Genomic DNA, 23,642 nt, shown 5'->3' with positions numbered 1-23,642 from the left:
CTAGGTGAGGTTTTAACCCCCGCTAGCGGCCGAAAAAGGGTTAATACCGCCCGCGTTGCTTTCAATGGGAAGGCGCAGTATAGGAGCGGTGAACACACCGCTCCTATACCGCGGTAAAGATGCGGCTAGCAGGACTTTTGGAGCGCTCCTGCTAGCGCACCGCTTCAGTGTGAAAGCCTTCGGGCTTTCACATTGAACACTACAGGGCAGTTTTTTTCATGCGGTATAGCAGCGCTATTTTTATCGCTGTACCGCATGAAAAACGCCTCAATGTGAAAGGGGCCTTACTCCAAATGTCCTGTGACTAGCAGGCAGAGGGGTGCAGTTCCTTGGATCTCACACTGTAGACGTACAACTATGGGTATGTAGGCACAAGAGTGCATAAGTACACTCTCATAACAAGAACTGTACTGCTATTTTTCAGGAGCGATCCTGGACAATAGGGTACTATTTGGAGCACAATTACCATTTTGATCTTCACTTTCTAAATTCAGGTCCACTTTAAGTGTTACGAAGTAGAAGGGTGGGAAAGGTAGATTTTTTTTGGATCTTCTGCTGTGTATGCTGTATATTTGGAACCTGGGCCGATCCGCCCTATAGGCTCACTATGCAAGCCGCTTAGGGCCCCCCAAATCCCTAGAGGCCCCACCTGGTGAGAAGTAATTTTTGGCCCCCCACCCTCGCTGGCTGCATGGGAGAAGAGGCAAGAAGTCGGCACCCTCCGCTTCTCACTTTGTCATTTCGGACAGCAGAGCACCCCCTCCCCCCGCTTCTCAACTTTAATGTGACATGTCATTATGCTTCGGGCCCCCGGAAGGTCAGGATCGGCACTGTTTGGAACTGACGTGTTCATCTTCATCTCTAGTCTCCATTCTGTTCTTTTGTAAGCACATTAACCCGAGGAAGAATTGGGCTTAATGAGCTCAAATTTCTTTTAGCATGGCAGAACATTACTGAAAAACCATACTAGTCTCTTCCATAACTAGAGTTCCATATTGCCATCATGATATAAAGTGGTGTCAACCAGCATTTTTAAGGGGTTTACCAATGGCAGCCTCAATGTATGTCAGTACAGGTTTCCTTTGTACAATATTTTTTGGGGGAAAATGTGGCTATGCTGTAAGAACAATCCATGTAAGCTGGTCAATATGCTGACCACAGAGAACATGTACAATCAGAATATGCAGATTCCAGAAAATAGTGTCTAAAGTCTATAATTGGAAATTCAGGTATCGGGTAACGCCAGAAGCTCATTAGATGTCCTACAGAAGCCTATACCTGATGCAGGACTCCACAGCCCTGTACACACGGGCTGAATGCTGGGCAACATCAACCAGTTCAATAAAAACCAGCCGGCATTTGGCCAACGTGTATGCCAGCCAGTCTGACAGAAGCCGGCCAATGGCTGATGGCGCTGTTCGGAGTGTTCTTGGGGGGGGGGGGGAGTGTACCAAGCTGAAGAAATGACGGCATTAGCCTAATTCCAGTGATCCTAGCAGGCAGAGACAGTCACTAATTGGTGAATTGGCTTCCGACTGAGTCAAAGCTGATGATACCTGCAGGATACTAACCAATAGGAAATGACCATTAAAAAAAAAAATTGCTTTTTTTGGGGGGACAGTCAGGCTTTGAAGCCCTGTGCCCATGTTTGCTTATGTAGTAGATGTTCCTTGCTTAACTGACCTTGCTTTTCACCACTCCCCCCCCCCCCCCCCCCCCCCAAGCTTTCATTGTGGTTGATTGGGCTATCATCACTAGAATGTACTTAGTTTAATAATGCCTTGTCCTTGTGATTTCAAGAAGACTGCAACAAATCAATCCCCCTTTCTTACGCCTATCAATGCCTGTTAATTGAACCTTTGCGGTCACAGATTTACTGTGCACTTTCGCTAATGTCATGCTTTTCTCTCTGGGTGCTTTTCTTTCTGGTTAAAGTGGACAATTTGAAATCAAGAATAAAAATGTTGAAAACATTGCATTTGATCCTTTCCGTGCCTAGTTTTCTTCTGTTGTAAAATAAATGGTTACACAAATGGTTTAGATTTGTTAATGTAAATGGTGAGACCCAATGGTTAAAGAGCCATAGGCTGCTTGAGGCCCAGGGGCATCTATAAGCATAGGTCAAAAGGAGAAGGGTTGGGACTTTCACGGCATTGATAGGAAACCAAGTAGGTATAAAAAACAAAATGTATTTACATAAAACAGTTTACAGAATAAAAACAATTAGGGACAGACCCCACAGATCAAAATTGGGTATACAACCAACTATATCAAATGAGTGGAGCCAAAAAACCTCGACCGGTTTCGCGGTGATGCCGCTTCTTCAGGAGGGTTCTAAAAGATAGTAGTAACATGAAATTAGATTTAGATTAGATTTGTTATTTTTAATAAGTATTGCCATTATAGGGGACATTCCTTTTCAAGTGCCGGTTGAAGGGAATGTCCTCTATAATTTTGCTCTAAAATTGCCCTTAAATTAAACAAAGTCCCAAGATCTTACTGCTCTGTGTTTTAAGATGGGAGCCCCTTATTACTCTGGCCTCTTAAGCAACACCGAGACCTTTGTTTTCCCTACTGGGATGAAAGCTAATGTATGAACTGGTTTTGTACCTTCTGCTGTAGGGATGCTAAATTCTTCACCTGCTCTTGTATATTAAGCTGGGGAGTCTTCTGCAGTCAACATCTTGGCTTTGCGTTATCGCTTTGCATTACTCTAAACAGTTAAGATGTGCAAAAGATTGTAGGCAATTTATGGAACGCAAAGGCTGCAACCAGGGTTGTCCACACTAGACGCAACAACATTCACTCTCATTATTGTATCCACATTGTGGGAACACAATTAGGTTTTATGCAGCCACTCATCACAAGACAAGCCACATATCATTATTTATAAGGTAGCGTGGGATATGGCAGGGTGCCCACATGTCTTCATTAGTGTGGACCTTTTATGTAGTGAACCTTCAGGTCACAAGATAGAACAGTTCAGATTTATCAGCACTCATTGAATGGCGTTCATCCTCAAGTGTAGAGAAAAAGGAGTATAAGTGGGGAGCCAACACATTTCAGGGGTTAAAACCCCCCACCCCCTTCATGGCGTCAAAGAAATGAAGTGTGATTCACTTTGCTCTTTTAGATGCAGCCGCCAAAGGAGCAGTCTTAGTGCATGGATACATTTCCTTTGCCAAACTCTCTATTTGATGAAAAGGCGTCTTTGATACAGACCGTCGTTGTACTTTTTAAACTGCCAAATCACTCTCAATTTCATTGAAGCCCTGAAGAAGAGATGTTGTTATCCGAGACGGGTTGACTGTCCGCTTTTAATAGACAATCATTTGCACTTTAGTTCTTCCTTTCTGGAGCTCATTTTTGTCTGCCCTTCATGGATCCAAGGCCCCTCATCATATAGAGCAGAATCTCCAAACTGGGGCCCTTTACTTTTATCTGGGCCTATTATTTCTACTGACACCACTGATGAGCACCATTCTTTCCCACTGACACCTAAAATCTGAAGGACAGTAATCTGGCCTTTTGTTAAAGTTTGAAGACCCCCTAGTATAGAGAATAACCCTGGTTTCCGAGTAGCCCAACTGCTTTAATGAGACTTCACAACCTACATCGCTTCACATCATCAGGACCTTGTACATCTCTCAGATCAAGCTGCACGTCCAGCCAAAGCCTTCTGTTCATTCTATTTGGTCAGGTCGTAAGACGGTAAAATTCCAAATTGCTGGTCTTGACAAAAGGAGACGGTTGAAAGGCTTAATAGTGCTGAACCTCCTGTTACTTATGAATCTCGCTGAAAGAACACCAGCCCTCTACATCATTTAGTGGAGATCATAGTTGTAAGGTTAAGCTTACTGGAAAATTTAGATGCTAGCAGGACAATTGTGATATATGGGGTACATAGGTTGAAAAAAGAAATGTCCATTGAGCCTTAAATACCATATCCTCAAATCTTCAAAAACCCTGGTATAACAGAAGCAGTCAACATTTTTCTTAAACTGCATTTCAGCTTCAGGAAAATGCTTTTAGCGGAGTTTGGTGCTGATTTTATTGTTCCCTTTAGCTCCTATGGTTTTAATTTGTAGAATAGCTAGTTTGGTGGCATGCATGCTTATAACTTCTCTTTCTCTCCTTAGTTGCAGATTACGATTACATCTCGTTACATGGTGAACAAGAAGAGACAGATCAATTGGACTTCGACAAGTCATCTACTATTCCAAGAAACAGCGACATAAGCCAGAATTACAGAAGAATGTTCCAAGCTAAGAGGCCTGCTTCTACTGTCAGTCTTCTAGCCGAGCCCGACCCCCTGGTTCGATCGCCGTATATCGCCACCATAAAGAGAAAACCCTCCAACAAGCCAACACTTAGAAGAGGAACCGTCAGTGGTGTTCCCATTCCTATCCGGACTCCTATGGTGCCTGTTAAGACCCCAACATTACCGGATGCTCCAGTTAGCCCCTTTGGAGAGAGGACACACAGTGAAAGATTTTCTTATCTTCAGGATCCAAGATCAGATCTTTCTCACGTCAGACAAGGTCTGTGTGGCTCGGCTCAAAGCCTCAATGCTATACAGAACGCGTATTGTGCCTTCATCCCCAAGCAAACGTACACCTATTCTCAAAGTATTAATCTGCTGCCACAAAATGCACAGAAGGTGTCTGAAAGCAATACTGTCAGGGTAGATAACACACCAGCCAATGAATCAATAAACCTAAGTGCCCCACAGGAAGTAAGCAGCATAGAAAATTCGATTCATTCAAATTCCGAGCTGGCTTCACCTCAGGACGATATGCTGTCAATGATCAAACGGGGAGTGAGGCTTAGAAAAACAATTAGCAATGATCGGTCGGCACCTTTAATGAAATGAGACATGGATGGGCCCTACGCATAACACTCGCCTTCGTTCTCTTTTTTTCTAAAGAGACAATGTTCTTTTTTTCACCCCTAAAGACCTGAGTTCCCATTGTTTAATGTCATCGGCTCAGCTAGATGCCCTAATTCAAAGTCTTGTTAGCGTTCACTCTGTAACTTCATTTAACCTTTGGTTTTTTTGTTGTTGGGTTCTTTTAAACTTCTATTTTAGTGCTATGCATTTTACAGTTCTTATTTTGCATTGGGTTGCTTTTATTTTTCAGGCTGAAGCAAAGTGCCTTGACCTATAAAGCAGTCTATACATGATTCATCTCCACAAACATGGCTTCTGTTCAAGTGCTGGTCATGTAATGATGCCAAAAGGTTTTGGTTATACCACCAACTGGAGCTTCACAAGTAATGTTATAATGGTCAATTTTTATACAGTCAGTCCTCAATGCTTAAACCCTGGTTATATGTCTGCTGGACACTGATACATTGTCAAAGCCTGCAACGGTTTTGGTTCTCTTCGCTCTACCCGATGACCAATGCTTAAACTCTGTCAGTGGTATTCCTTCCACTGCGGCAGAAGCTATTGGGGCTTCCAACCATAAAACAGACCCTATGGTATGAAGGTGGGAAATCGTTAAAGATATAAAGGATCACACGTGTAGCACGGTTTAAAACTACATTGAGCTCTTTTTGCTTGGACTTTGTCTTTACAGTAAATTGTAATATAGTTCTTCCTGACAGTTGTTGGCATTCAAACATGGCTCTCAGTAGCCCCAACTAAACTCACTGGTTTGTTGCAGTGCATTATGGTAATTTTAAGTTTTATCAACGCATTTGGAAAATGTGTTGCCAAAATTAATGACTAGAACAGTGCTGAAAGAAAACCTATACTCCACCTGAATCCACTAAACAGGGCTGTCCCCTAGATACCAAGCAATATATGGTGCCACTGGCCCTTTTGGAAAAATCTCTAATTTCCAGTTATTAGGCAATACCAACCATTTGTACCTGAATAAACCGTCACCAGGACATGGCACATTGGTTGCAGACCTAAACGTCTGCAAATACAGACTTTATAAAGTTGTTATTTGCATTAGAACTTTGTGGAGTCCATTGATGCCCTACAGAAAAGGACCTAACCTAAGGTTACCATTTGGCACCTTATGAGATCTGGTATTCGGGGGCAGCTTAGCTTTGCAGATAAAGGCACAGTACAGGTGCTCTTTAATTTTGGTTTTGAAAAAGTATAAGTTTCTTGTAAAATTGGGGTTATTTTTGATAACAGGTGGGCTTCCTTCACTAAATAAGGTAATATAGAGCAATATTCAGATTGGGAAGTCTCCTGAAAATTGTCTACATTTGGCAAGGTCATGCCATTTTGGGGTTTGGCATTTTGAAATTTACCACCGTAATAAGGGAAAAGCTGAGCAGTTTTCGTATATGTTGTAAAGCAAAGACGGTGGAATAATGTAAAAATTACAAAAACTATGATCTTAGAATCTTGTTTCCTCCACCTGAATGTGGCACCTTACCTCAAATTATAGTAGTGGTTCTCACCCAGCCAATGGGTGACTATTTAAATTTATGGATGCCAAAGATTACTTCCTTTAGTCACTGATACATTTGCTATTGGACGAAAAAGAATCAGCACTTTGAGGAACTGTCTCCCTCCTTAAACAGTTCATAGTCTTAAGATTAAAACATTGATCATTTCAGTAGAGCATGGTTGGCTTTCGGTGCTGGCCTTCCCTTTCTGTGTGAACCCTGGGGGATTATGTAAAGCTAATATAAAGCCAAGTTTAAGGTACTTATATTAGCAGCATATTCATTTGTTTAATAAATGGTTTACAGGATGTTTTAGTTATAACCGAAAGGTCAGCCTTTACTATAGGCTTTTTTCTATAGAACATTGGTGATGGTTTAACCCATGTGTAAAATTGGTGGGAAGATCAAGGGACTGAATTTGCTATTGAAACCCAACAGAGGTTACCATTAATGTTTAGATTGCTGTAGAAGAAAGACAGCAGGACAGTTGAAATTAAGAGTGCATTTTTTGTCCCTCTAGTGTCAGAACACAAGACCCTTTGGGTGTATTTAGCAAAGACTTTGCTAAATTATACTTTGTTGGAGTTGGAACCATACCTGGAAAAGTAGGTGTTGGCGAGTTCTGGCCTGCTTCCACCTGCCAAGAGCTAGTTCTGAAAGCAGTGCCGATCAATGTTTTCCTATAGTTGCTGAATGTGTCATAGAATAGGTTTGGAGCGAGCAACTCCAAGAATGGATTTTATGATGTTAGTAGATGGGTGAGATAGTAAAAGGACTTTGCTGCAATACCATCTAATGGTAACCATGTACCCCCAGTATAGGGATAACCCATTGGGGCCAGGTCCACTGAAATGTGATATTCAGTTTTGCATGTGTACTGGGATGTTGAGTCACATTTTGGCTTCCCAAAAAGCCAACTCAACTCCAGCATGCTCGATAACCCCACAAGAATTTCTAATTCCATCCATTTACTGTGGTCACTTGAGGTGAGGTCACATCTTTGGTTGGGATCTGCACCATAAACTCTGGCTGTGAAATCTCATTGGAGTCTAAGAGATCTAGATCACTGCTGTCATTTGTGTCATCTTAAATATATATATATACACACAACAAATATATATAAAATACATGTTACAGCTTTGGGAGAAGTTTAAGAAAAGTGTAAAGTAATGAGTGCTCCAAAATTAACAATGGGCATCTAGCATTCGGAATTCTTTCCCAGTGCACACACTGAATTCGTGCAGTTTTTGAAATACATCAATTTATCCAGATTGTGAAAATATTAGAAGGCAAAAACTGCTAGTCAGACTGCCTTCACTGTGTTTTTATCAGTTTGTATTAATCCCCCCATGTGATTTTGAGGACTCAAAGTAAACCCATGCTAGAATGTTTACATAAAAGGACAGTATCAGTCTTGATGGGATGGATAAAGAAGTAATTCTGAGGATTGAAATGCTTGCCTCTCTTGGAGAAAATGTTCTTGGAGGCTCCTCCAGGGCTAATCACATCTAGAGGCCCCGTTAGAGGAACTACTGAAAGAGAAGGTTTAAAGGTCTTTGGGTTGATCGGGAGGTCCACTTGGGTTGATCGGGAGGTCCACTTGGGTTGATCGGGAGGTCCACTTGGGTTGATCGGGAGGTCCACTTGGGTTGATCGGGAGGTCCACTTGGGTTGATCGGGAGGTCCACTTGGTTGATCTTTCTCTTCAGCAGAGACCACCTAACAAAACGGCCCAAGGGTAGCCATAAACCACTTGAATCTTGACTTGTTAGCCAACAAAAGAGAGAAAGAAAAATCAGTTGATTCCTCCATACACATTAACGCCATCGATGAAGAAATCGCCATTGTATTCAGGCAGCCGTGGCTACTGCCGTTGCCGTAAAGTGACACTATATGTGATGGGATGTAGTCGCTCTTTAGTCGAAAATTTTCCACCTGGCTAAACAAATTTGACTTTTGGCGAACCAGGCGGTGTCAATGGCCACAGCTTGAAATACAACCGATTCAGCAGGAATTAATTGAAAATTTTAGCCGTCTATGGGGAACTTAAGCCTTCAAATGTGGTCAGCATTGACGAGAACTTGGAGCACCATTTTCTCCAGAAAAGATATGCATCTCAGCCCTTATTCTCCATTCCTTATTCATCCCTCCTAGCTAGAAGTATCATTTCTAGAGAATAGATGCATTTAAAGATATTGATTTAAAATAAGTCACAATTTAAAATGTTCCTTTATTTTACAATAGAATGCAGATAAATATATATGCAGACCTTACCCTACCTGATCCTTCTTTTTTTCTTTTTTTTTTTTTTTTTTTTTATTACTTTCATATGTGCCTGACTGTTGAGGCATTGGGACCCTATAAAGATTCTTATTTCCACATTACAAATTAGCTGCTATTGCTTTAGGGTGATGTTATATGGCCAGTTTAGGTGCAAATATTGGTTTTTACGCTTTACTATTGTTTATTTCCCGGCCATGAAAAGCTTTATTCCTATTCTGACCTGAAACAAAAAAAGGAGCACACATGCTCTCGCTGATTCTGTTCCTTATAAATATTTGTGTTTTTTTGTATTGTTAAATGATTTTGAGATATATTTTCTTTTAAAATGTATTGTATTCTGTTCAATCTCTCACTTTGTCTTTTACATCAATGTAAATATATTTTAAGATTTCTTTATTACAGATGTTGGGGAGTATTCCCTGTACTATTTTTTTTTTTTTGGTTAAAGGCATTTTGCTCAGATTATTGTTGTATATTATTTTTATTAAGCTTGTTAATATGTAAAGCAGAACTCTGGCCAAGCACCAATATACACAGTTTACCGGCATATATGTGAACTGTGGTACCTGCCAAAATAATTGTAAATCTGTTCAGTTAGTCTTGTAGTTTACACCCACGACACCATTTAAAGTGGGTGACACCTTTTTTCAGTAATTTTAACTTTGCAGCTTCCTGTGTCGAGTCTCCAGGCCTGTACATTGGCCTGTGAATTGGCATCACCACCCTGCCCCGGTGGTGCAACCCTGTGCTCTTCCCTGCTTAAACCCTCCGTTGTTATTTTTTGATGCACAGTGGAAGATGGGAAGCTAATATAAAGACAGAATGCAGGTAGTTAGATTAGCAGTATTTAATAAAAAAAATTTATTTTAATTTTTGAATTACTACATAAACAGAAAAGAAAAGTTTTATATTTATATTTGCCTCAAGTTCTGCTTTAATTTTAATTATTAAAAAAAAAAAGTTACACATCTACTGTAGTTAATTTTTTTTATTTTTTGGGGGGGGGGTCGGGGGATAAATCTTATTAGGTATTGATGTAAAAAATATTTCTTAGTCTAGCGCAGAGATCATCTGAAACACTTTATTACAAAGTTTGCTAATTAATGTTTTAAAATTGTTTTTCTTTGTTTTCGATTGGAAAAAAAATATATATGACAGTTCAGACAAAACTGACCTTGATAATGCTTTGGAAAAAAAAAAGATTAGAATGTGCTAAAAAAAAAGAGCTTGGATAATATTTGTAAAATATGTTTTTTTTTTTCTTTATTATTATAGGATTGGCTCAGCAGGTCTGGGTATCCATCTAAAATATTCAATATTTTGAGTGCCGTTTTTACAGTTTGAAGTTGAAATGTGAGGTCACATCTTTACCTTACTCAATTCCATGAGGCTAAAATTGGTCATCTTGAGGTTGAGGGTGGAGCTGCTTTTGCACAAAAGGTCATTTTTTACCTAAACTGGTATTTCGGCTTGCGGCCTTTGCTGACAAATTTTAGGAAATACATTTTGGAGCAATTTTGAGGGACTTTAAGCTTAACTTCTTGAGGCTGGCAGATTTTCCACACCAAAGAATTTCAACCGTCTCCTTGATGTTTATAACTAAAAAAAAAAAATCTGAGATTGAAGTGTCACGTCAAAATTAATCTTTCAAAAGTTTTTTTTTTATCTTACCATGAGAAAATCTAGATATGGATAAATAAAATAAAAATTTTGATGTGATGTTCCAATCTTGAATTTTCATTGTTGGCAAGTAGAGATGGGCTCAGGCATGTTCGGCATCCTAGTCCCAACCCACCTGCCCGCTCCCACCAGGAAGTCGACACTGCACACCGCTAACCAACCACAGGCAGTGAGGCATTTTCCGACCTGGAACAGCTGAGACCAGGAAATGATAAAGTAAATGAATGAACTAAAGCGCTAGCCAACAGTGAAAAATGATGAATGACTAGTGTAAAACCAAAATGCTGCTCAAATCTAATATGTGCTAACGTGTGTGAGACCAGGAAATGCATCGATGCCTGTGACTAGCTGTGTGCAGTGCAAGCTTCCTGGTGGGATCGGGCAGGTGAGTTGGGACTAGGATCCTGAACACGCCTGAGCCCATCCTTATTGGCAAGTTGACCAAGGAATTTCTTTTTGATGTGTGTTTTGGGAGTGTGCCTGTGGTGGGGAGATCTCTCTATACCAGGGATATGCAATTAGCGGACCTCCAGATGTTGCAAAACTACAAATCCCATCATGCCTCTGCCTCTGGGTGTCATGCTCGTGGCTGTCAGAGCCTTGCTATGCCTCATGGGATTTGTAGTTCTGCAACAGCTGGAGGTCCGCTAATTGCATATCCCCGCTCTATACCTATGTTCCCAACTCGGCCATTATGGATAAGTCTTGTTCCCTTTCTTGCATTTTTCCTAATTTTTCTTCGGAGGGTGCCCCAGGAAGAACAAGACTTGGTGGTGTTGGCATGGCAGAGCTTGGATCTGTGGTGTATAAATCTTGCCTTCAGCACCTTCAAGAGTGTTAAGAAGCTGGAAGGGCATACAGGCAACCAGAACCCTCCTGTAACTGAATTAGTTTTGGTGTCTTGACCCTTTAAAATTAACCTTTGCTTTATCAAAGCACTGTTTAATGCCGCCTTCTGGTGCAGCTTATTGTATGTGGACGGTTCTTTTTTTGCTTTCCTGCTACTCCATTTTGCCACCAGGAAGAAAGAGACATAACTGGCACTCTGGTGTGTTGAAGCATGAAACTCATTCCCCATTCATAATACCATGTGACGGCGTTGGTGCTTGACAATTGGATAGCCTTACTATCACATAGGGAGGGGGGGTTGTTCCCTAGTTCTGTGTAGACTCAAAGTCATGACTTTTACCATACACAGGTCTTCCTGGCTTCATTTACAGACCAATGGGGAAGCAAAAGGATAATACAAGCTGTTGCAGGTTGGCAACATTAAAGTCAACCTGTTGGTTTGGCCTGCATGGCTAAAGCACGGGTTCACTTTAAAACAAGCTCAAATATTTTATCCAACAAAAAATAGATATATAACCTTACCCAACAACATTGACAATAAAGTATTATTCCCGTAGTATTAGATTTTCTTTTAGAGATTGACAATTTTTGTTAAAGTTTTCAAATGCCGTGAGATGATTCTTTCAGCATCCTGTCCTTCTATTGTTAATACTAAGAGTGGCTTTGGGCTTTTTAAAGACCGTGTCCTTAGCAGGGATATATATGGAGGATGACTCAATGTTGAGGGAGTTCTTCCTAATTATGTTATTTTGTTACTTGCTATAGCAGGGGGTTATAGGCAATACACAGAAATAAGTGTAACCCACCCTTCATATATTGGGTAAGAGGGGAGGTCATTACATAGAATAGTATTAAACTGAAGTTAACCAATAAGCATTTTCTTAAATTGACCAATAAAACATGTAAATTGACCAATCAACGGGTAGCAGTGTCTTATATTTTGAGACAGATGAGTGGACAATCTAGGGAATGGTGCCCAGTTTAGGGTTTCGGCAGCACTTGAGGAGTCATGCATAAAATAAAGATGAACGGATCGCCGCTACTCCAGACTAGCCCAGGTGACCAAACCATAAGGAGCGGCCTCTATGACTAAGCCCAGTGACCATGGCAAAAATGCATCAGGGTGTGTGGTATAGTGGAGAGATGTAGGCTGGAGGCTGCTCCTCATCGTTTGTTCACCTGGGCTGTTCAGGAGTAGCGGCGACCCTTTCCTCTTTATATTTACTAGCCCTCTGCATTAGTATAAGGATAACCCATGTTCTGGGATATATTCTCCCCTTTTAATTTGGCGCCAAAAACTATATAACAGGTCATCATACATAATAGAGAAATTAAAATGAGAATGGACAAATATAAATCTCTCCCAGTATCTTATTAAAACTTTACTGCCTGTTTATTATTCGAAAATACGCCTATAGCTCATCGCAATAGAAAAGTCAAAACTTTATTCTTCTTCCCCATTCTAACCAAGTTGTTTTTGTAATGTTGTCCATACAAAGAATCCCTTCTGGCCCAATTCAGTCCACCCACCACCTGCATATATCCAGGATCTATCTACTCACACCAATGTAGAGCGCTGAGTTAATCACTTTATTAGCTTAACATTTCGGTTCTCCATTTTTATGGCACCATTTCCAGCCTCCAGCTCCAGTAATGCAACTGTTCATATTCTATAACCATGAAAGTTGCTACAAAATTGCTCTAAAAATATTGAATTGACATGACGGACTTGTCTCGTAGACACCTTAGATTGCTTCTGTCTACAACTTAAAGCCAGGAAGTATATAGGAGTGTCATGAGAGAGCAGCTCAGTTCCATTGCCGCGGTAAGCCCACCCCAGCCGACACCCAGCTCAAATTGCTGTGACCGCTTTGATGTTGCAGTGATAATATAACCATTTTAGTTGCATATCCAATGACTGGGGACATCTAGATTTTGATTTACTTTTTACGTGTTTTGTGGCAGGGTGCTGAATGAATCCGTTTATCCATAGTACTTATTCCCACTCCTCGTTCTGTTATGTCTCTACATGTAAGGGTAGCCAACCTCGGCCCTCCCAGCTGTGGTGAAACTACAAAACAGATTTTTGGGGTCTTGCAAAGTCTAATGGGACTTGTAGTTTCAAAACGGTTGGAGGGCCGAGGTTGCCTACCCCTGATCTACAGGCTCTGTGAAAAACGTTTGTTGCTAACTGGAGACACAACAAGGCATATTGTATAACTGAATCCTTTATGGGAGCCGAATGCAAGATGCTGGGCTAGATTCACAAAGAGATACGACGGTGTATCTCTGAGATAGGCCGGTCGTATCTATGCGACTGATTCATAGAATCAGTTACGCATAGATATGCCTAAGATCCGACAGGTGTAACTGTGTTACACCGTCGGATCTTAACTGCAATTAAAAAATGGCCGCTGGCGGCGTTCTCGCTGATTTACGCAGAGAATATGTAAATCAGCAAAATACGCCAATTCACGAACGTACGTGGGCCCGACGCAGTCACTTTACGTCGTTTACGTAAGCGTTTTCCCGGCGTATACTTACCCCTGCTTCTATGAGGCGCAGCCAATGTTAAGTATGGCCGTCGTTCCCGCGTCAATTTTTTATTTATTTATTTTTTACGTCGTTTGCGTACGGCGAAACCACTGACGTCCTAGCGACGTCAATGGGAGCAATGCACGCCGGGAAAATTTGCAGACGGCGCATGCGCATTTAAATCGGCTCGGGGACGCGCCTGATTTAAATAGTACACTCCCCCCTAGCCACGGAATTTGAATTCCGCCGGGGGATTTACGATCCGCCGCCGCAAGTTTGGAGGTAAGTGTTTTGTCCCACTTGCCTCTCAAACTTGCGGCGGCGGATCTTAAATCACATAGGTTACGCGGATCTAAAGATCCGCTGATCTATGTGAATCTAGCCCGCTGTTTAGATCCTGTTATAAACTTAAGTTAACTGTCCTGGCTAAAGTTTGCCGTACAGGTAGGTCACATGTGTAGGCAAAATCTGATCACATGACACCCTGCAGCCATTGGTGCTGTTACTTAAACATGCACACTTGGTTTACCTTGAGCATGCATTTTTGTAACCTCCCTTACCAAACAATCTCAGGGGAACCATACGTTTTATGCAGAGATTATCCAATGCAGCAAATTGGTAATTTCCCCGGATCGCTGAGCCGGAAGAGCTTGTGCAGAAAACCAGTGCATAAGTAATAAGCTCTCTAATTCATCCTAAGTCAGTGATGGGGAACCTTGGCACCCCAGATATTTTGGAACTACATTCCCCATGATGCTCATGCACTCTGTCGTGTAGTTGAGCATCATGGGAAATGTAGTTCCAAAACATCTGGGGGGCCAAGGTTCGCCATCACTGCCCTAGGGGCTGCTCGGACTGCTTTCTTTTTTTATTTAACCCTGTACAGCCATCTTTGTCAAGTTTGTTGGTAGAGTAAAACTACACTTATGTTTTAAAGTGTAAATCCATTCAAAACGTATTTTTGTTTTGGATAGATTGGGGAAGAATAGGAATCTGTCAGTTTTTTATTGCTATCCAGGGTTCTGATAGCCCCTTTGTGATGAGGGGGTGGGATCCAGCCCTTTAAGTAGGCCTTGACACCTGAGGCTGGTAGAAGGGCCACCCAATCATGCGGCAATTGGCTGCACAGTGATGTCATCAGGAGCCCTCCTGATCATTGGTAGTTGGTTAACTGTAAGCTTGGTGACTGCTCAGTCACAGTTCTGGGGACATCAATTAGGTGCACACTCAAAAATTCAAAAGGGGTGTCCAATCCTTCCCCTCTCAATCCAAAAATAAAAAGAACAATTTTGGTGGACGTGCACTTTTTGTTGGCCTAAAAAAAAAAAACATGAAAGCCCACCCTAGTTCTGAATTTTCATTTTGGCACAATGAAAACTGTATATGAGATAGGTGTACCCTCTACTATTCCATAGAAAAAGTTTTCTCTTGGTGGAAATCAGAAAAGTACAAAATCATAACAAATTCATTTATATTTGTTAAGCATGGAATGCAGACAAGTTAGGAGTTTTTAGAATTCCAGTTTTGGCACATGTACTGTTTGGAAATTCCATATTGTTCTGTAAATTATATATTTTTGTTTTATTATTTTTTATGAATAAATGCCTTAAGTGATCTCCTATAGCCTTAAATTAAAGAATATGAAAAAAAATTAAATAAAGTGTGTATTTTGAGTTATTGTGGTAATTACTGCAGAATTCCTGTGGCAATGTGCTGTTTTGAACAAATGCAGAATCTCTGATATACATTCTTATAAATATCTCTTTTAAAAAGGTGCTTATCGAGTTGGTGACGATGTATAAAGAATAAGACCTACATCCTGCAAGGCTTCTCCCAGCATATATTATGGCTGTACTAAAATCTCATTATTTTTATGTGGTATTTTACATATAAGAAAAGGTATTTAGCAGTTTATATTTACTATAATTGCATTTCTATGTACTGTGGGAGACCAGATATAGTGAATGCGGGCTCCTGGGTTTAGTAACACTTTAAGTTATTAAGGATGCAAGCTTTTGGGATGTATAGGTTGTATAGAGCCTGAAGAAGGGTTCTAAGGCATCCCAAATGCTTGCATTGTTAATTGCGCACGTTGGCCAATAAAGGTTTTATCACTTAAAGCGGAGGTTCACCCTAAAAACATGTCTATAATATTACATTCTGCATACTTTCAACATTTACAGTATGCTGTTTTTTTTTTTGTTTTTTTTTGCTGTACATACCGTATTATTGCTATTTTCCACCCGGCTTCCTCGTACACACTCCTAGGCGTTCCTATGCAGAGGCGCAATGTCATGTGGGACCTCGCCCAGATGATTGACATCTTGAGAAAAACTTCCCCTCGGTGGATAAGGCACGTCACGAGTTTCAGAAAGTAGCCGAACTGCGAGTCGATTCTATACGGCCCCCTGCGCAGTCAGCTCTACACGGCTTCTAGTCTGTGCGCAGGCGCCGTATAGAGCCGACTCGCAGTTCGGCTACTTTCGGAAACTCGTGACACGCCTTATCCGCCGAGGGGAAGTTTTTCTCAAGACGTCAATCATCTGGGTGAAGTCCCACATCACACTGCGCCTCTGCATAGGAACGCCTACTCCCGCGGGAGTGTGTACGGTGGAAAATAGCAATAATACGGTATGTACAGAAAAAAAAACCGCATACTGTAACTGTTGGAAGTATGCAGAATGTAATGTTATATACATGTTTTAGGATGAACCTCCGCTTTAAGTGATAAAACCTTTATTGGCCAACGTGCGCAATTAACAATGCAAGCATTTTTAAATGTTGGAAGTATGCAGAATGTAATGTTATATACATGTTTTTTTTATATACATGTTTTTAGGGTGAACCTCCGCTTTAAAGCGGAGGTCCCGCGAAAAAAAAATATATTAAAATTCAGCAGCTACAAATAATGCAGCTGCTGACTTTTAATAAATGGACACTTACCTGTCCAGCGCGCCTGCGATGTCGGCAGCAGAAGACAAGCTATTGCTCGTCTCTCAGCTGCCCCCGCCGCCATCCTCAGTGAGGGAATCGGGAAGTAAAGCCTTGCGGCTTCACTGCCCGATTCCCTACTGCACATGCACGGTCCCCGCTCTCTCCTGGGACCAGTGTGTTTTCCAGAAGGCAGCGGGGGGGGGAGACGGGAAGTGGAGTGACTCCCGTGGGTGCAAATACCTGTATTATACAAGTATCTGCACCCCCCTTCCCCCTGAAAGGTGCCAAATGTGACACTGGAGAGGGGGAGGGTTACGAAAAGCAGAAGCTCCATTTTTGGGTGGAACTCCGCTTTAAACTGGAAATTTTCGGCATTAATTGAGCCAGTAGCTAACTTGGTACTAGACTCAAAAGGTACATGTATAGCCAAAAGTAGGGATGGGTTAAACCCTATCTTTGTCTTGGTGACAATTTTTATCAGGACAGAAAGTGATGGAAAAGCCAACATTTTACCATTGTCACCAGAACAAAAGGGATGGGGAAACGTTGTATCCTAATCGATTTGTCCCCTCCACGTCTGCATACCTTGATCTGATGGCCGCTGTTTGTATACAACCAGTGCTGCAAGTCTTTATTGTCCCGGCTGCTCTGCACATTACTTGCCCCATAGACTTCTACCATCTTGGTTTGATCAGATGCTTTCAAAGGCAAAAGAGATCTGGGGTCTAATGCCTCGTACACGAGACCGTTTTTTCCGATTATAATCCAAATAAAAATTGAAAAATGAAAGGTAGAGGGCGCTAAACCACCCAAGGTGATTGTGATAAGTAGATTACCACACAACGTATGTGCAGAACTAATTAAATAATTAACAAATTAAATGTGAACAATGATTTCATATAGATACAAGAGATATGATTCAATAATATATCAGAATTGTCCCCTGCAAACATGCATAGATGAGCAGATTCCTCTGCAGTGACAATCAAGCAAAATTCACTGTGCAGAAAAACAAAAAGAAATCATTTGAGTCCCAATAGCATGCGCTGAAAGCCAGAACAAATCTCGAGATTGCTGTGATCTTCCTAGTGTAGAAAAGTAGAGAATGCCACCACCATACTCTTCAGTTTATAATTATTCCACCCGAGGTGCTTTAAATATAAAATGCTCTTACCAGAGCCTATTGACCACTTTAATTAAAAAGATAGTCTCATAGGCCAGTGTAGGATTGTGCCTACACACACATGGATATGGATAAATTGAATCCTAGTTCCAGACGTTCCAGATAGGGAGAATATGCAAAGAAAAAAAGCCAGTAGGCGCAAATAGCGTGATACCGTTTTAATCTTAAAAACAATAAAAACATGGACAGCCAAATGGCCTCTTACTTTAAAAGTGCCTACCCGGCACTGGGACTGCAGGCCTGTTACCGCCAATCCGCGGTTCAAATTGTGGGTTGGAAGGATCGGATTCCACCGCCGTAGTTCCACCTTCTTCTCCTTCCTGTCAGCTCACCAGAGCGGGGGGGCGTCACGTGACCAGGGTCGCCTCCGACGTACGTTTCGATTGACCGTCTTCAGGGGGGCGAGCAGCTTTTTTATTTTTTAAGTTATTTTATTTGTATTTGGTGCGGAATTTTCACCACTTTATCATAATCCAAATAAAGGTTTACAGCACTGGAAGTTGGTCTTACCAACTTCCAGTGGTAAGACCAACAGAAAGTGTTTGCACCCATATTTGGACTATATATTTAATCACGGGTGGAACTTTTATGTATGATTTACAGCACTCCAAGATGGTTTCACTACCAAGAAGGGTATAATATTCATATTTTGTAGAACTATAAGCAAAACTTTATTTTGGACAGAACAAGGGAGGGTTAAACCCCATGCCAGATTTTTTTCATCGGTGTCCCATTGTGGAGATTTATTATTCCCATAGCCAAACAGGAAGTGAAAGGAAATCCCTCCAAATTAAGGAAATTCCTTGGTGGTCCCCCCCCAGGTCACCAGAACTCGTGTCCCCATTGGAAGATTTTTCTCCTCTTTTTTTACTTTTATGGGGACAGCCCAAAATTGTGATTTTTTTTACTTTGAATGATAATAGTAAACATGCAAAATAGAGAAGGGGAATCTCCCCAAAGCTGGCACAGACGGCAATAAAATCTGACAGGTGTTCTAATCCTGCTCCACTCCAAAACTAAATATGTATATATATTTGCCTTTAGATATACTTTGAGGATATTTATCACATACTTACAGAATTAGTCATATGGTATTTACAGCACTGGAATCTGGTCCACTACCCAGCAGGGGGTATTATGTTCCTTGTACACAGCTTTTTATTAGATGTTGTGTCATATTCACTTATTTCATCATTGTTATTGAGCTTCATTGCCTAGGATTATCTAGTTCTTTATTATGCTTCTACATTTAATTTTAAGTTGCCACCACACTTTCTCTCTCTCTCTTTTTTGACATTTCACTCTTGTGGGGACACATTCTAGTTTTGGCAGCTTTTTTATCTTGTAGTTTTTCATCAATTACATTGGTTAGTGCAGGGGTCTCCAAACGTTCTAAACAGGGCCAGTTTACTGTCCCTCTGACTTTAGGGGGGCTGGACTGTGGCCTTTTGAGTAGAAAAGTCCCAACAACAGTGCCCCATCGTTGGTGTCATAGGACCCAATTGTTGGTGTCATTGGGAATAATTGTGCCCGTCATTGGGAGGAGTTGTGCCCCCATCATTGGTTTCATTGGGAGGAGTTGTGCCCCCATCATTGGTGTCATTGAGCCCAACTGTTGGTGTCATTGAGCCCAACTGTTGGTGTCATTGGGAGGAATTGTGCCCCTTTACTGGTCTCAAAGGGGAAATTATGCCCCATTGTTGGTATCAGTGGTTGAAATAGTGCCCCAAGGGCCTGATAAAAACAAACAATAGTTTGAAATAGTGCCCCCTGGGTCGCAGTTTGGAGACAATTGGGATAGTGCATAAGTAATCTATCCCTTCTCCCTTTTTCACATGATCAATGTTTGATCAGATGCTTCCCTGGCTGTACCAGGCAAGGAATGATAGCACTGAAAAGGCAAGTGATGAAGACCTTGTTGCCTCTGGCTTCATTCCTCTGTGGGTGGCTGACCTGACCGCTTTTAGCAGTTTTGGGCTGCCCGGAAGAACAGGAAAGCTCAGGGATGGCAAGGAAGTGTAGGGGGCGGCTTCCTGAGCGATGTAAAAATGTAACTGGAAAGCCGAGTTCAGGCAATACCAGGATTATGGCTGAGCCATGGTCCCAGTATAACTGCTTGCTGACCAGGCCATTTACACTCACCGGGCCTCTTTATTAGGTACACCTTGCTAGTACTGGGTTCAACGCTGTATCCTGGCCTAGGCCAACAAGGCCCGGTCCTAGGGCAGCAGTACGGAAAGTGTCCCCACTGGCTTGCGCCACACTGTTAGTGTGCTTCTAATTTTAACTGTCCTATCATCCTGGACCACAAACCTTCCTCACTGTGCTACTGTGTTTCCCAAAAAATATGCCCGGGTCTTATATTCATTTTGGTGACAAAAGACACAGTAGGGCTTATTTTCAGGGCAGGTCTTATGTAATGTGCTGTCTTCTCTCCACGGAAGACTCTGGGGGCATCATGGGAAATGTAGTCCCTTTAAGACTGGTGACCCCAGCATGTCCACAGACACAATGCTAAAGCCCCCAGCAGGCAAGCACTCTGCTGGGGGGGGGGGTTGTTACAAGAGGAAAAAAGAGAATACTGTGCTCATGCTGGGGCCTGGGGGAAGTCAGAGAGGGAGCCACGCTGTACCTGCACCAACCAGAGAGCCCCGCTGTACCCGCACCCCCAGAGAGGGAGAGCCCCGCTGTACCTGCACCCCCAGAGAGGGAGAGCCCCGCTGTACCCGCACCCCCAGAGAGGGAGAGCCCCGCTGTACCCACACCACCAGAGAGGGAGCCCCGCTGTACCCGCACCACCAGAGAGGGAGAAATACCGAGCCGCTGCCAGGGTACAGGCATGCTACACTACTGACTAGAGTCACTCCAGGCAACCCAGAGTGAGCGAACGTCCAGCCAGAGGGATCACTGTTGCGGTTTCTCCAGGTCTGGTAAGAGGGCCTGTTGGCCATTAGCCATTACTTATCCTAGGGAATGATGCCGCGTACATACGATCATTTTTCGGCATGAAAAACAGTCGTTTTTCAGCATGTCCAAAAAAAACTACGTTTTTCCAACTTCATCATTAAAAACGACGTTGCCCACAGACGAAGCGCGGTGACGTACAACACATACGACGGCACTCTAAAGGGGAAGTTCCATTCGCCTTTGGGCTGCTTTAGCTGATTCCGTGTTAGTAAAAGACGATTCGCGCTTTTCTGTCTGTTACAGCGTGATGAATGTGCTTACTCCATTATGAACGGTAGTTTTACCCGAACGAGCGTTCCCGTCTCATAACTTGCTTCTGAGCATGCGTGGATTTAAAACGTCGTTTTAGCCCACACACGATCATTTTTTACAACCCGAAAAACGACATTTTTTAAAACTACGTAAAAAAAATGCAGCATGTTTGAATTTTTTTTTTTTTTTTTGTCGTTTTTCAGAACCCAGAAAACCGATGTGAATCCCAAACACGATCATTTTAAATGACGTTTTTTTTTCATGCCGAAAAATGATCGTGTGTACGCGGCATGAGCCATTAGGAAGTGTCTAACCTGATATCCTCCCATCTATGCTGGGGGCAATTATTGCAGAAAATGACACCAAATGCTGGGAGTTTTTAGTGTGGAAACTGACACAAGTGCTGAGGGTCATTATTATGTACACTGGTAGAGATGCTGAAGTTTTTATTCTAGAAATCTGCACCGATGTGGGGGGTGGGGGGGGGGGGTTATTGTTGCTACTGACACCAATGCTGGAGATTATTGCAGAAACTGACACTGATCCTGGGGGTTATTTCCTAGGGGGGGGGGGGGCTGGGGACTCAATTTTTTTATGATATTGTTATTCAAAGTTGATAGTTGGATCAGCTTTCTCAAACCTTTGCATGCTTGTGCTTTATGCGATAATGACTAAGCCCCTCCCCTTCGTGACATTGTCAAAAAGGGACTGAGCATGGATGACCTTAAAACGGGGGTTTACCCTAAAAAAAAAAAATTCTACTATGCCATCCAGCATACTAGCGTGAGCTACAGTATGCCTTTATTTTATTTTTTTGCGCCGTACTCCGTTTAATCGCGTAGTTAAGTTTCAGTCTAGTAGGCGTTCCTATGCAGAGGGGAACATGATTGACGGCCGGCTATGGCGCGTCACGCTTCCCGAAAATTGCCGAAATAGGACTTGGCTCTTCACGGCGCCTGCGCAGTCAGCTCCTAGTCTGTGCGCAGGCGCCGTGAAGAGCCGAGTCCTACTCCGGCTATTTTCGGGAAGCGTGACGCGCCATAGCCGGCCATCAATCATGTTCCCCCTCTGCATAGGAACGTCTACTCCCCGCGGGGAGTCTGAAACTTAACTACGCGATTAAACTGTGAGTACGGCGTAAAAAAATAAAATAAAGGCATACTGTAGCTCACGTTAGTATGCTGGATTTAATGGTAGAAACGTGTTTTTTAAGGGTGAACCACCGCTTTAAAATTATTCCCCCCCAGTGGACGCCCATGGGGCCCCGGTAGGTGAAGAACACTGACATTGTATTAGGAATCAGGTAGGTCAGTGTAGGGGTTGGGCAGGTCAGTATAAAGTTGAGGTACGTTAGTGTAGGGGTCAGGTAGGCTAGTGTAGGTGTCGGGTAGGTCAGTGTAGGTAGGTCAGTGTAGGTAGGCTAGTGTAGGTGTCGGGTAGGTCAGTGTAGGTAGGCTAGTGTCGGGTAGGTCAGTGTAGGTAGGCTAGTGTCGGGTAGGTCAGTGTAGGTAGGCTAGTGTAGGTGTCGGGTAGGTCAGTGTAGGTGTCAGGTAATTCAGTATAAAGGTCTGTGTAGGGGGCCAGTATAAAGGTCAGGTAGGTTAGTGTAGGAGTCAGGTCAGTGTAGGAGCCAGGTAGGTCAGTATAAAGGTCAGGTAGGCTAGTGTAGGGGTCAGGTAGGTTAGTATAGGTAGGCTAGTGTAGGGGTCAGGTAGGTTAGTATAGGAGTCAGGTAGGTTAGTATAGGAGTCTGGTAGGTCAATGTAGGTAGGTTAGTGTAGGAGTCAGGTAGGTCGATGTTGGTGTCAGGTAATTCAGTATAGGGGTCAGGTAGGTCAGTGTAGGAGTTAGGTCAGTGTAGGGGTCAGTTAAGTCAGTATAAAGGTCAGGTAGGTTAGTGTAGATGTCAGTGTAGGTGCCAGGTAGGTTAGTGTAGGAGTCAGGTCCGTGTAGGGGTCAGGTAGGTCAATGTAGGTAGGTTAGTGTAGGAGTTAGGTCAGTGTTGGTGCCAGGTAGGTCAGTATAAAGGTCAGGTAGGTTAGTGTCGGGTAGGTCAGTGTAGGAGACGGGTCAGTGAAGGGGGTCAGTTAAGTCAGTATAAAGGTTAGTGTAGATGTCAGTGTAGGAGTCAGGTAGGTAGGTAGGTAGGCTAGTGTAGGTGTCAGGTAATTCAGTATAAAGGTCTGTGTAATGGTCAGAAAGGTCACATGGACAGGGCAAATGGGTGAAGTCAGGGGTAAGGCCAAGGGGGGGGGGGGGCAACAAAATGAAGTTTCGCCTCGGGTGTCGCACCTCCTTTCACCAGCCCTGTATTGATGCATAGGAGCACATTGTGCTTTTCCTTTGCAGGGTAAAAGAAGTAAAACTCATCAGGGTTTACTTCCTCCTCTATAAGTGTGAATTTGCATTTTCTAGGTGACAGGTTCCCTTTAATAAAAGGGGTCAGTCTATGTCTGTCCCGTACGTGCCTCCCTGGCACTGAGGACTGGCTCAGCACACTGCAGATGGTGCCATGCGCCAAAGCTCCGCCCCTCATGCCCAAAAG

At 42.6% G+C, this 23,642-nt stretch overlaps 1 protein-coding gene across 2 annotated transcripts in view; it reads left to right on the top strand.

Moving 5' to 3' along the window:
* The window catches only part of LOC120918834 (protein MTSS 2-like), a 172,878-nt gene extending 163,321 nt beyond the window's left edge, over positions 1 to 9,557 (top strand). For both annotated transcript variants that reach the window (XM_040330670.1, XM_040330671.1), the window contains one exon: positions 4,140 to 9,557. In XM_040330670.1, coding sequence (XP_040186604.1) covers positions 4,140 to 4,873 — 734 coding nt within the window. In that variant the 3' untranslated portion in view covers positions 4,874 to 9,557. The remainder of the gene's footprint in view (positions 1 to 4,139) is intronic.
* The last annotated feature ends 14,085 nt before the right edge of the window (positions 9,558 to 23,642 follow it).

This window comes from Rana temporaria, chromosome 12 (genome assembly GCF_905171775.1).
Source record: "Rana temporaria chromosome 12, aRanTem1.1, whole genome shotgun sequence".
In the NCBI taxonomy this organism is placed as follows: Eukaryota; Metazoa; Chordata; class Amphibia; order Anura; family Ranidae; genus Rana; species Rana temporaria.
The sequence above is the reverse complement of the archived record's forward strand: the minus strand, read 5'-3'. Positions and strand labels throughout refer to the sequence as shown.